Source organism: Mobula hypostoma, chromosome 12 (assembly GCF_963921235.1).
Source record: "Mobula hypostoma chromosome 12, sMobHyp1.1, whole genome shotgun sequence".
In the NCBI taxonomy this organism is placed as follows: Eukaryota; Metazoa; Chordata; class Chondrichthyes; order Myliobatiformes; family Myliobatidae; genus Mobula; species Mobula hypostoma.
In genome coordinates, this window is record NC_086108.1 from 61,132,284 (window position 1) to 61,146,787 (window position 14,504).

At 41.6% G+C, this 14,504-nt stretch overlaps 1 protein-coding gene across 1 annotated transcript in view; it reads right to left on the reverse strand.

The window, feature by feature from the left end:
* dab1a (DAB adaptor protein 1a) overlaps window positions 1-14,504 on the reverse strand; it is a 350,415-nt gene that overhangs the window by 30,664 nt on the left and 305,247 nt on the right. Inside the window, exons 17-20 of the mRNA XM_063063449.1 lie at window positions 9,503-9,653; window positions 7,615-7,750; window positions 5,338-5,479; window positions 4,145-4,277 (exon numbers count right to left, since the gene is read on the reverse strand). Of these exons, the coding sequence (XP_062919519.1) occupies window positions 4,145-4,277; window positions 5,338-5,479; window positions 7,615-7,750; window positions 9,503-9,653 (562 nt within the window). The remainder of the gene's footprint in view (window positions 1-4,144; window positions 4,278-5,337; window positions 5,480-7,614; window positions 7,751-9,502; window positions 9,654-14,504) is intronic.

Sequence of the window (14,504 nt, forward strand, 5' to 3'; positions counted from 1 at the left end):
ACAAACTCCATATAGATTAAACTAAGGTCTTTGGAGTTAGGAGGAAAAAGCTGTGGCGCTGGGCAGCCCCATGAACTTACTTGAAACAATTCATACGCAGAAAAATACACATGCAGGTCATACTATGATCATAGAATGTAATTAATGACATGAGTAATATTTAAATTAACTAAAAATGCTTAGTTGTCAGTGGCAGATCCTGTGTAATGGTATGTTTAACATGATTCGTACTGAGCATGTGAATATGATTGTAGGACTTGGGACAAGACCACAGCTGCTGGAATCTGGAGCAACAAGCAATCCACTGGAAGAACTTAATGGGTTAAGCAAAATCCCATTGAGTTCCTTTAGCATCAGAGGATACCTATTGTACGAAAAGGACAGGCAGGTAGGCAGCTAGTATGGGATGGCTATGTTGGTAAAAAAAATGAAATAAAATCCTTACAAAGAGGTGACATATGATCTGAAAATATATAATCATTGTGGGTTGAGTTAAGAAAATGCAAGGGTAAAAAGACCCTGATTGGAGTTATATACATGCCTCTGAATAGTAGCCAAGGTGTGGGATACAAATTACAATGATTGATTAAAAAAAAGCCGTGTAAAAGGGGCAATGTTACTATAGTCACAGGGGATTTCAATATGCAGGTAGATTGGCAAGTCAGGTTGGAGTGGATCCTGAGAAAGAGAATTTGTAGAGCCCATGAGGGGAAAAACAGTTCTGGATTGAGTGTTGTGCAATGAACCAGGTTTGATTAGGGAGCCTAAAGTAAAGGAACCCTGAGGGACCAGTGATCATAATAAGATAGAATGCACCCTGCAATATGAATGAGAGAAGATAATGCTAGATGTATCACTATCACAGTGGAGTAAAGAGATTGCACGAGAGGAGCTGGTCAAAGTTAATTGGAAGGGGACACTAGCAGGGATATCAGTGGAACAACAATGGCTGGAATTTCTGGGGACAATTCAGTATGCGCAGCATTGTTGCAACCCAAAAATGAATATGTATTCCAAAGGGATGATGAGACAATTGTGCCTGACAGGTGAAGTCAAAAATAGCATAAAAGCAAAGGAGAGGGCATATAATAGAGTAAAAATTAAAGGGAAGGTATAGGATTGTGAATCTTTTAAAAAACACAAAGCAACTAAAAAATCCATATATTGGACCACTGGAAAATAATGCCAGAGAGGTAATAATTGGGGACAAAGAAATGGTGGGCAAACTTAAAAAATATTTTGTGTCAGTCTTCACTGTGGAAGACACTAGCAGTATGCCAGAAATTCACAAGTATCAGGGGGAACAAGTGAGATTAGGTGCTATTATTGAGGAGAAGGTGCTTGGGAAGCTGAGAGGTCTGAAGTTAGATAAGTTACCTGGACCAGATAGACCACACCCCAAGATGCTGAAATAGGTAGCTGCAGAGATTGTGGAGGCATCTTTCAAAAATCACTAGATTCTGGGATGGTTCCGGGTACTGGAAAATTGCGAATGTCAGTCCATTCTTTAAGAAGGGAGGGAGGCAGAAGAAACAAAATTATAGGCCAGTTAGCCTTACTTCAGTGGTTGGCAAGATATTGGAGTCTGTTATTAAGGATGAAGTTTTGGGGTATTTGGAGGCACATGGCAAAATAGTCCAAAAACTTCATGGTTTCTTTGAGGGGAAATCTTGCCCAGCAGATCCACTGGAATTCTTTGAGGAAACAACAAACAGAATAGACAAAAGAGAGTCAGTGGATCTTGTTTATGTGGATTTTCAGAGGGCCTTTGACTTGAGGCTGCTAAACAAGATAAGAGCCTGTGGTATTACAAGAAAGGTACTAGGATGGGTAGAAGATTGGCTGACTGGCAGGAGGCAAGGAATGGGAATGAAGTGGGATTTTTCTGGCTGGCTGCCAGTGTCTAGTGGTGTTGCTCAGGAGTCGGTGTTGGGACCACTTCTTTTCATGTCATATGTCAATAATTTGGATGACAGAATTGATGACTTTGTGCCCAGCCAGGTTTGCAGATGATGTGAACGTAGGTAGTGCTGAGGAAGCAGATACGAGCGTATTTTGCAGCCAGATTGGGAGAATGAACAAAGAAGTAGCAGCTGGAATATAGAGCAAGGAAGTGCATGGTGATGCACTTCGGTAAAAAGAATAAAGGTGCAGACTCTTTTCTAAATAAGGGGAAAATTCAGAAGACAGGTGCAACGGGACTTGCAAGTACTCCTATAGGATTCCCTAAAGGTTAACTTGTAGGTCAAGATGGTGGTAATGAAGGCAAATGCAATGTTAGCATTAATTTTTAGAGGACTAGAATATAAAAGCAAGGATGTAATGCTGAGGCTTTATAAGACATGGGGCACACCATATTTGGAGAATTGTGAGCAGTTTTGGGCCTCTTAGTTAAGAATAGATGTGCTGGCATTGGAGAGGGTCCAAAGGAGGTTCACGAGAATGATCCTGAGAATGAGAGGGTTAACATATGGGGAGCATTTGTTGGCTGTGGTTTTATGTGCTCAAGTTTACAAGAATGAGAAGGACGTCATTGAAACCTATTGAATATTGAAAGGCTCAGATAAAGTGGATGTGGAGGGGATGTTTTCTATAGTGGGAGAGTCTAGGTCCAGAGGGCACAGCCTCAGAATAGGGAACCTCCGTTTAGAACAGAGATGAGGAGGAATTTCTTTAGTCAGAAGGTAGTGAATCTGTGAAATTCATTGCCACAGATGGCAGTGGAGTCAAAGTCATCGGGTATATTTAATGCAAAGATTGGTAGGTTTATTTATTTATTTATTGAAATACTGCGCGGAATTGCCCTTTCGAGCCGCGTCACCCAGCAACACCCAGTTTAACCCTAGCCTAATCAGGGGACAATTTACATTTAACCTGCTACTCGCTACGCCTTCGGACTGTGGGAGGAAAGTACAGCACCCAGAGAACACCTACGCATTAAACGTGGACGACGTTCAGACTCCTTACAGATAATGTCAAAACAGAACTCCGGACTCTAACACGGTTGTGCATTTAATTCTTTTATTATACTTGAATAATCTTGTATATATCTTGTTTGATTAAGCAATCCTATTCCTTTAAATAATTAGTTAGGGGTTATATGTAAAAAAATAACACACACAAAACACTGGAGGAACTCAGCAAGCCAGGCAGCATCTGTGGAAGGAGTAAACAATTGATGTTTCAGACGTAGACTCTTAAAGGAGAGAAGAAGTCAGAGTAAGAAGGTAGGGGTAGTGGAGAAAGAAGTACAAGGTGGTAGGTGATAGGTGAAACTGGGAGAGGGGGAGGTGGTGAAATAAAGAGCTGGGAAGTTAAATGGAGAAAGAGATAAAAGGCTGGAGAAAGGGGAATCTGATAGGAGAGGACAGAAGACTATGAAGAAAGGGAAGGGATAGTTGGAGTCAGCATAACATCACAGTTAAAATATGAAAAAGTATAAAGAACATATCAAACAACAAAGGGTTAAACAGGTGGTAATGGTTTTAAAAATACCCAGAGGATGAAGGAAACAATATGTGAACAGTACTGAACGATAAATTCCCAAAAGTAAATGGGAATCATATACTCCCAAGGATATTCATTAAAGTGGCTAATTAGAATCTGGCAGGGATTTTCAGAAATCATTAGAAATAGACCAAAAATTTAGGGAAAATTGAATTCAAAAGGTGCTATTAAAGGCTGCAGATGAACAAGCCTAGAATTTAAATAAGGTTATGGTTGAGATGTTCAAAACATGTTGGGGGCATAAAAATTATATTATTAATATTGCAGAATATGTGTAGCCAGTGGGCCAAGTCTACTTAACTCTGCGGGTGTGTGTAGGGGGGGGGGCGTGTGTTCACAATTATAATCACTTTATTGATGCTGTAGTTTCAGGCTTTTGGTTCTTAAACTTTGGTGTTCCATTAATTCTATCTGCCTCACTGCTTCTCTCTTCCTCTAACATATCTCAATCCTTCCTCTTCACTGTTTTGACTACTTTTCAGGTCTCTTACTCTGTTCTTCTAAATATCTTGAGATATTTAGTTACATGAAAAAAATGTATGTCCAAGTTATTATTACCTGTGTTGTTCGAACATAAAATTGGTTACAAAAATACGTAAACATATTCTGGGCATTAAAGAAGTTTTGCAATATTTACCTCAGGGCTGTAGAATTCTAAGTTGTATGGTTTTCTGAATCTTATGTTGTTCACATAATATGGCGCGCAGCTGCCTCCGTAGTATCTGTTATCTAGAACAGTTCCCTCCAAAGTCCCAGTTAAAATATTGTATCTGTAAATGTATAAACCTGATTAATTAGATGACAGATTCTATTCACTCACTCATACCATGCTGAGCTTTCTCTTATTAAATTGATATTCTGCTCACAAGTTTTCTCAATGCACCAAATTTATTGTCCACTCTTCATCTTTTCTGCATCACCTACCAATGTATTGGATCATGATTCACCTTACAGTGTCTGATGCTAACTCATTTTATCACAGAACTATGAAATCTTACATCACCCTGCTAACATTAATCATTTCTTCCTTAACCATATAGTACTGATGTTTGGCATTACCTAGCATTCATGTTTTCATTTATCTCCCCTCAGAATAGTGTGAAGTGGGGCATAACTCATTGAAGGGTCATCCTTTGGGTACAACATTAAAACGAGGGCTTATCCAATATCTAAAGAGGTTTGTGGATTGTATTATGCAGAGATACAGCATGGAAACCATCAATCACCTATTTACACTATATCTTACATTCATTACATTTTTAATCTCCCCTAATTTTTGTCAATGTCACCCAGACTTCAACACTCATCAACACACTAGAGGCAATTTACAATGACCAATTAACATCTGGAAGAAACACTCGTAGTCACAGGGGAAACAAGCAAAATCCACACAGAAAGCACCTGAGGTCAGAATTGAACCCAGTTTTCTGGCACTAGATAGATAGATTGATAGACATACTTCATTGATCCTGAGGGAAATTGGGTTTTGTTACAGTTGCACCAGCCAAGAATAGCGTATAAATATAGCAATATAAAACCATAAATAATTAAATAGTAATATGTAAATTATGCCAGGAAATAAGTCCAGGTCCAGCCTATTGGCTCAGGGTGTCTGACCCTCCAAGGGAGGATTTGTAAAGTTTGATGGCCACAGGCAGGAATGACTTCCTATGACACTCAGTGCTGCATCTAGAGCAGCAGCTGTACAAACAGTGTCACATATTGAGCCAAGCAGCGTAGATGCTGAAAAAAATTAAAGTCCATTGTATGGCAATATATACCGTTACATTGGCGTGCTTCTGGGATTTAGAGGTCTTCTAAGAAACATACCCGCTTGCGATATGCTGCACGGCCCAATATTGTTCTGTCTCCCTGGAGCATGCATAGCTAAATCTCCGGCATCCTTTCTCATCAGACTGATCTCCACAATCATCGTCTCCATTACACTTGACCCTACGAGGAATGCACCGACCTAAAAAACTCCACAGGATATGCATTTTAGTCCAAAGCCTCAAAAATAAGGGACTTTACCTTGGTTGTCAGCTCTGTTTGGAGAGCTGTAAGTTAGATGGCCAGTAAGGATGTAGTGTGGAGAGCTTGCATTACTCTGGGGAGCATTCTAACTGGTTGCATCACTGTCCGGTATCGAGGGGCCACTGCAGAGGATTGAAAAAAGCTGCAGAAAGTTGTATACTCAGCACTAGCCTCCCCAGCATTGAGGACTCCTTCAAAGGGTGTTGCCCCAAAAAGATGGCATCCATCATTGTGGACCCCCATCATGCAGGATATGCCCTCTTCTCACAGCTACCAGTGGAGGTAAGGAGCCTGAAGACATACACAGGAACAGCTCCTTCCCCTCCGTCATCAGATTTTTGAAAGGGCAGTGAACCCATGTCCTACCTCACTATTTTTGTTTCATTTTTTGCTCTCTTTTTGCACAACTTAGTTAATTTAACTTTTTATATATACTTCTTATGGTAATTTATAGTTCTTTTATTATTATGTATTCCAATGTACTGCTGCTGCAAAACAACAGATTCCATGACATCCATCAATGATGTTAAATTTGATTCTGATTCTGGCCTTAATCCAGTGTCAGTTCCAGATTTCTGAGCTGAAGAACTGGATGCACTTCATCTCCCCTTCGGTTCATGTCAGCCATGGCTGGTGTACAAAAAACAACCTATTCACTTGAATGGAGGTTTGCTAAAGGGTAGGCTCAACTCAAGGTTTCTTGTTTATTTCTTCTTATTTTGTTTACATTTCGTTTTTTACTTACTTTAGGAGGGAGTGATGTATTTTAATTAGATGTTTATTTTTATTTATTCTTAAACATTTAAAAAATTATATTAATTGCTCTTAAATATTATTGTCTATCAATAACATTTAAAACTAATGAGAACACTACTGACAACAATGAACAGGGCCCAGCTCACGGGTGCCACAACACTTAAGATAAGCATGGGGATAAAGTGCTACATTGAGAATGATTTACCATAATTTCAGCTGTATATATTTTTTAAAGTCTTAAAAGATTGGTGAAGCATACAGGGAAGCAACACCACTGCAAGTATCCACAGTATATTTGCTTAAACTTCAGAAGATTTTATTGGTCCTCCTTTATTGAAAACCAAATTATTCAGGTAAACTCACTTGCAGGTTGGAGAAGGGAGGATGAGCTTCAGTCCACTATTTTATTAAGTTAAGTTGAGTCCCAGCCCTCTGCTTAAAAAGCATACACGGAAACTTTGGCAACCAAAATTTTTCTGCTACACAACAAACCTCAACAAATCAAGTTAGCGCAATGTAGAAGCAATGTGTGGACTATTGTAACAAAATTTTATGTCCATTCACAAACTCGCAAAGTGTTTTTCTAGGATCTCTCAATGTACCTATTCAATCGAAAGCACTTTCAGTAAGACTAGTCAAGTAATTGGAATAAACATCCCTGACTGTCCAAAGAATTGCCTATAACTGGAAAGAACACGAATGAGTTCAGTTGGAAACTTGCTTGCAGATTGTTGGTAAATACACAATTGGATCTCTTATGCATTCTTGGGAAGGGAGTTAACATGTCTGCTATGCCCTATATGCAACTTCAATCTTACTTCTTAATATTTGAAGAATAACTAACAATTGGCAATAAATATTGCCTTGGAAATTTTATTCTGCTCACAACAAAATTCAATAAAAGAATGAAACACTACACTAGGTTTTAGAAAATAGATTTTCATCAGATTTATGTAGACTGTAGCTGCTAGGCTGTCACTTTTTTTTCTTTCTTTTTACTCAGCAATGCAGAAATCCATTTTTTTATAGGCAATAATTTAGTCTTGGCATCTCCATTTGTGATCTAATTACAGATCACAATAAACTTCAGTAGACTAACTACTGTTCTGTTCTCATTGGCTAGCCCATTGTGGAGGACAGGACAATAATACTTTAACTACAGACTGAAAACAGAAAAGTTATGGGAAAATCTTTATTCCGAATTCTGCTGGCATACAATAGGAACCTATTTCTTTTGTTAATAAACATCATAAATTTAAGTGAATTTCCACTGCTTTCAGAAAGGGAAAATGATATTTCACTGAAGATATTTGTTACCTGTTTCTGCACATACAAAGCCCTCACACAGGTTTATGGATCGGCAAGGGCCTGTGCAGGCCTTCTCTTCCCTGTCGGTAGAGTCACATGATGCACCACCAAACTGAGAGGGCGTCTCAAGTCTTGCATACCTGTACTTTATAAATGCAGAAGGGGAACATTGATGATAGCAGATAAGTATCCAAACACACAACTAGTTAGAGATTGAAGACACAATATGTCAATGACCAATTTAATTTTACTTTTCTTTCTCTCTAAGCTGCATGGAAGCAATATCTGAATGTGCATGACATATAAAGTGTTCGGCAATATCAGATCTTGGCCATGGCACTGTTCTTTTACAGACAGCATGAACCCAACTTCCTTCCCTGATCTCCTGCCAGGGCAAGCTCTCTTAATGGTGAAGTCCATATGCATTGGAACTACTTTACCTTGAGTGAGTTGGGGAGTGTGGAGGAAGGTGGTGGGGAGAAGTCTGCCATGGCTAGTTGGGACCAGAGCTGAGCCATACCCGGGCAGGCTGAGTGGTGGCTGGGCACACCAGGATGGCAGAGAACAAGAAAATGTTTTATCCCAGGAACACTCCCTGTTATCAACGAAAGTGGGGTCAAGTCCCTGGAGTGGGGCAAGATCCTGCAGCAAGACCCAGGCATAGATGAGTCTTGGATTTGCCATGAAAAGCTGTGAGAGTGGCATCAATAGGGAAATGAATGTCATTCACACGATTCTTTCATGCTCAACAGTCTCCAAGCATAGTCAATGTATCATATATCCAGAAGACTGTGATTTAATTTCCAGAATTACGCCGTACATACATAGGGATCTGATCATGCTTAGCTTTTGGAATTTAGATTAAATTTTATCACATATCTCATGCCATAGAACTGCTAACCATCAGATGGTGGCAGAGAAACAGACTCTTCTGCTGACTGAGTATCAAGCACCCGTTTACATTAATCCAACCTTCGTTCATTTTGTTCTCCCACACATTTCCATCAATGGTTCTAATGCTCACCTACAGTGGCCAATTAACCTGCAGACACTGGGTTTGGCCCATGGAGGAAACCAGAGCATCCTGAGGAAACCCCCACGATCACATAGAAACTCCACACAAACAGCGCCACCGCTCAGGATTGAACCCGGGCTGCTACTCCTTTAAGGCATCCGCCCTCCTATTAGAACTACTTTGCCAGCAAGCTTTCATTTTCTTTAATACTATTGGACAGCAGCTGGAGTGATTTTTTTTTCACACAGCCACATAGCCTTAGAAATGTTGAACTCTTAACTAAATTACCTCAATATTATTAAAACTGCATGGACCATCTGCAATCTTTGGCACCAACCCAGCTACCCTCAGGGTTTATACAATGGAGGCTGGGAAACCTTGGCCTTGGGACTGCTCACCAGTACCAGGCTATATCAAGATTATTTAATTTGGAGTCTAGCCATGGCCGTGAGTGGAGCCCTGGATAGTGTGGAACTGGTCAGGAAAGGCATTTTGAGTATCAAACTGAAGATCTGGCTGAGAGGTGTGAGCATCTAGCAGAAGCAATGTGAAAAAGTTGTTTTAAGGGATTTTGGGTTGGTTTCCAATTACCTGAAGAAATAGTCTGCAGCGTGTCTAATTTTTCAATGGGAGACTGAAACCTGTGACAGAGGCTTGTCTGTCTGAGAGATACGTGAGGGAGACCCCTGGAGAAGTATCTACAAACAAGGTGGTTGATGGTCTTTTGGTTTAGAATGGTTTTTCTTCTCAATGTATACTTTAGAAGAATGCAGAAGCTATCAAACTAATTGCTGACACGTGATAACTAGCTCATGCAGTACAATCATAAAAATAAGATTGTGGGATCTTTGAATTTCTATCGACTTCCATTTCCATACTTACTTGCTTTTTCTGGCAAGGATTGCAAGAACTCCATGAGGACCAGGTTGAAAGAATGCAATCAATTGGCTCTGATGGATTCCTTAATGACCTTTGCAGGCGTCCAATCAAAGGGACAAAGTCTTCTGTGTTCAATCCATTAGTTAACTCTTTGCTGAAATCAAATGGTGATTATAAAAAAAATTACAGACAGCATAAACAAAAATAAAATCCCTCCTTCTGATCTCCTATTCAATCAAGATTTGAGAAAAGGGTATTTTGACATAATTTGGACTTCACATAAAGTGGTTATTTCTAAAAGGGAAGTAAGTTTAATTTTAAGAAACAGAGAACATTGGTAATACTCAGCAGCTCCTCAGGCTTCATCCGTGAGAATGAAATGGAGTTATTTTTCAGGTCAAAGACCTTTTGTCAGAGCTGGAAAGGAAAGAAAAGAAGCATATTAAGCGGCAGGGAGGTTTGTGAGGTGAATGGCTATGATGGATTAACAACATGTGGATATGTGGGTAACCTGTCAAGGTTATCTAGTCAGTGATGAATGGCAACGGCCAGAGGCTAGAGCATAATGGCGCAGCAAGTAGAGCCACTGCCTCACGGTGTGAGAGACCTGTGTTCCATCTTAATCTGGGTTGCTGTCTATATGGAATTTGCAAGTGATCTGCAAGGTGAGTTGGAGAGATGTCTCTACCAAAGGAGGTGTAAGGCACTCCATCCCTCCACTAGCCTGCAGGTCACCCTTAGGCAAGGTGGAGCACCTGCTTATCCCCCAGTCAGGGTCAAGTGAAGCCATGGGAGCAGGTGGTGGATGGTCATGTGAGCATGTGGAGCACATCGCAAGTCCCGGTTATACAACCACTGACACCAGGCAGACAATCTCGGAAGAGTATTTATAATGGCTGGGGTCACCCATCTTGTAAAGACATTGCCCAGAAGGCGGCAATGGCAAAACACGAGAACATACATGGTCATGAAACCATGATCACATATGGCACATGACACATAGGGATGACGATGGTCCTTGTGATTGCATGGATTTCTTCCAGAAGCTCCAATTTCCTCCTGCGTTCCAAAGTGTAGGGTTGGTAGGTTAAGGCCACTGTAAGTTGACTATAAAGTGTAGGTGAGTGAAAGAATTTGTGGAGAGATGACGAGAGTGGTCACAGAATAAAATGGGGTTAGTGTAGGATTGTTGTAAATGGTTGGGTTATGTGCAGTGTGGACTTGATGGGCAGCAGGACCTGTTTCGGTGCTGTCTCTCTCCATAACATATGGTCTGATGATAAAGACAGAAAAATCAAGTTGATTGAAGTTGTAGAATTCAGTATTGACTCTAAATGTGCCCATCTAAAGATGGGGTGCTGTTCCTCAAGCTTGTGTTGGGCCTCATAGTAGCAGTCCAGTAAGCCATAGTCTGATAGGTCAGACAACAAATAGGATGGAGAGTTAAAGTGACAGGGATAGGTAACAGGATGCTGATTGAAACCCCTGCAGACTGAATACTTTCAGTCTCTGTAAAGCAGAGGAGGTTGCATTGTGAACGCTGACCACCATGCACTAATCTGGAATATGCACAAGTGAGGTATTGCTTGAGCAAGGAAGACCGGGACCCTGGTTGGTGAAAAAGGAAAATGTGAAAGGACTGGTTGTAAGGGAAGTGACATAAGGACGGGGGGAAAGAATGGGTTTTGGTGGAAATGGAAGACTAAACCAGGGTCCATGTGAAATTCTGAAAGGCAAGAGAAGGATAGGGTAACTCAGCAAGGCAGGCAGCATCTATGGAGGGGAATAAACTCGACATTTTGGCCCTTTATTATGAGTGGAAAGGGGAAGAAGCCAGAATAAGAAAGGGTACAAGCTGGCAGGTGAAATCAGGGGAAATGGAATTTGGGTGGGTGGGGGAAGCAGATGAAGTAAGAAACTGGGAGGTGCTAGGTGGAAGAGGTAAAGGTCTGAAGCAAATGGAATCTGATGGAAGAGGACCATGGACCATGGAAGAAAAGGAATGAGGAAGTGGACAAGAGGGAGTTGATGGGCAGGTGAGGAGAAGAGATGAGGAGGTGAGGGCTGGGAGGGAAAACAGATTGAGGAATGGAAAAAGAAGGTACAGGGAGGGGGAGAAATTAGTCAAAGCTAGAGAAGTTAATGTCCATGCTGTCAGGTTGGAGATTAACCAGATGGAATATGGGAAGTAGCTCCTCCAACCTGAGTGAGGCCTCCTCCTGGCAGAAGAGGAGGCCATGGACTGACATGGCGTAATGGGAACAGGAAGTTGAACTGAAATGGATGGCCACAGGAAAATTTTGCCTTTTGTAGCAGATGGAATGAAGGGGTTCAATGAAGTGGTTCCCTAGTCGACCTTAGGTCTTGCTGATTTAGAGGAGGCCACACTGGGAGCACCGGATATAGTAGGTGACCCTACTGTTTCCGAGGCTCCCTCCTCTACATCACATGGATCTTACAGGTAAGGCGACACTTCATCACCGGTGAAATGTCACCTCACCTGTAAGGACAGTTTGGGGTGCTGAATGGTGGTGAGGGAGGAGGTTTAGTGACAGGTATAACACTTGTCCACCTGCATGAATAAGTACCAGGATGGGAATCAGAGGGAGGGAGGAGTGGACAGGGGAATCATATAGAGAGAGCGATCCCTATGCAAAGTGGAGAGTGGTGGGGAGAGAAGGATGTGCTTAGTGGTAGAATTTCTTTGTAGCTGATGGAAGTTACAGAGAATGATGTGCTGGGTAGTGAGGGTCAAGGGGTGGTAGGTAAGGAACCCTGTCCCTGTAATGGTGACAGGAGGATGAAGTGTGGGAAATGGAAGAGATGCAGATGAGGGCAGCATCGATGGTGGTAGAAACATGCCCAGTAGTGGAACCATTTTGAAAGTGGCAGTACTTGCAGAGAATACAGGTGTTGGTGAGGACTAGGGAAACTCTAAATTTGTCCGGTCCTCGAGGAGAAGGAGCGAAAGTAGAGGAGGAAGAAATGGCTGAGATGAGTTCAAGGGTTTGTTAACTCTTGAAAAGGAGAATTAACAGTTCAGGAAGAAGGAAGACATTTCAGAAACACTGTACGATCCTATCACAAACAAGAGAAAACCTGCAGGTTCTGGAAGTCCAAGCAACACACACAAAGTGCTGGAGTAACTCAGCAGGCCAGGCAGCATCTATGGAAACATAGTACAGTCGATGTCTTGGGCTGAGACCCTTTGGCAGGACTGGAGAAAAAAAGATGAGGAGTAGATTTAAAAGGTGGGGGAGGGGAGAGAGAAACACAAGGTGATAGGTGAAACTGGGAGGGGGAGGGATGAAGTAAAGAGCTGGGAAGTTGGTTGGTGAAAGAGATACAGGGCTGGAGAGGGGGGAGTCTGATAGGAGAGGACAGAGGGCCATGGAAGAAAGAAAAGGGGGGAGGAGCACCAAAGGCAGTCGATGGGCAGACAACGAGATAAGGTGAGAGAGGGAAAAGGGGGGGGGGGGCATTACCAGAAGTTCTATAAATCGATGTTCATGCGGTCAGGTTGGAGGCTACCCAGATGGAATATAAGGTGTTGTTCCTCTAACCTGGGTGTGGCCTCATCGCAATAGTCGAGCAGGTCATGGATTGACATATCGGAATCGGAATGGGAATGGGAAGTGGAATTAAAATGGGTGGCCACTGGGAGATCCCGCTTCTGGTGGATGGAGCATAGATGCACGATGAAGCGGTCTCCCAATCTATGTTGTGTCTCACAATATACAGGAGGCCACATCGGGAGCACCGGACACAGTATATGACCCCAAAAGACTCACAGGTGAAGTGTCACCTCACCTGGAAGGACTGTTTGGGGCCCTGAATGGTTTGATCCCGTCAAATTTTATATCTGGTTACCTCTTTTGAAAGTAGAAGAACATGCAATTTAATAGCAGGAGCATTTTTCAGAGAAACTGTTAAAATGATTTTACTATTTTGTGCTACTATGCACTTTCTACAGCAACATTTATTTTCTTTATCTTGGGGAAATTCAAATGGTGTGAAAAGCATCAGTTTAATTAAGGGCTCTCCCTTTCCTTTTTCAGAGCTGATCATGAAATATATGAAGCACACAAAAGGAATGAAAATTAGAAGCAAAAAAATCTGAACTCTATTTAGCAATACACAATTATTCAGGCAACAAGGCAGATAAGTATGCCTGAAACCTGAAGATATGAGTGAGATAAAAATCCTTGTCACTTATTCCTGAATCAAGTTTGGAGGAAGAGTTTCTGACAGTTTACAGTATGCTGTTTCATCAGTTGTAAAACTCTCAAGCAGGTGGTGCTTGTACTGCTCCTTGAGTGAACTTGTGTTCACAGGTGCGCTACAGAAAGTCTCCACAATGCAAACCAAGAAGCAGGAAGTGTGTGGTGGTTCTTCAGTTGGGACACGTAGGCAGGATTCAGAAACTAAAGGCAATGAGATGAATGGAGGATGTTCACCTTTAGTGACCAAAGATTAACTTGCTAGTCCAAAAGCCACTACATTAATCATTGTAGAACCTCGTCAACTTCACCTCAAAGGCATTCAACTGAATGTTAACTCTTGTTTATAAAAATGGTGAAGCAAGTCTCAAAGTGCAGCTGTTGGCCTTCCAAAAATACTGAAGGTCAACACATAACCCAATGGAAAGGGACATCTGATTGTATGACGACCATGAATGAACGAAGGACAAAGAACAGTGCAGCACGGGAAAAGGCTCTTCAGACTATATTGTCTGTATTGAACACGATGCCAATCTGACCAGTGCCATCTGTGTGGACATGGTCTGTTTCACTCTATTCCTTGCCTCGTCATATGCCCTGTCTAAAGGCTCAGAAGGAGGAGATTATGGGTCAATATCACTCTTTTGGCACCAACCAAATTTCTCAGAGGCCAGTGCTCCTGAATATTTAAGAAGTTCAGAAAGCTACAGTGATATCAAGTAGATACATCTGTGGGTAAGTTCATATCTTGGAGAAAGTATACAAGTGGTCCTTCAAAAGCCTTT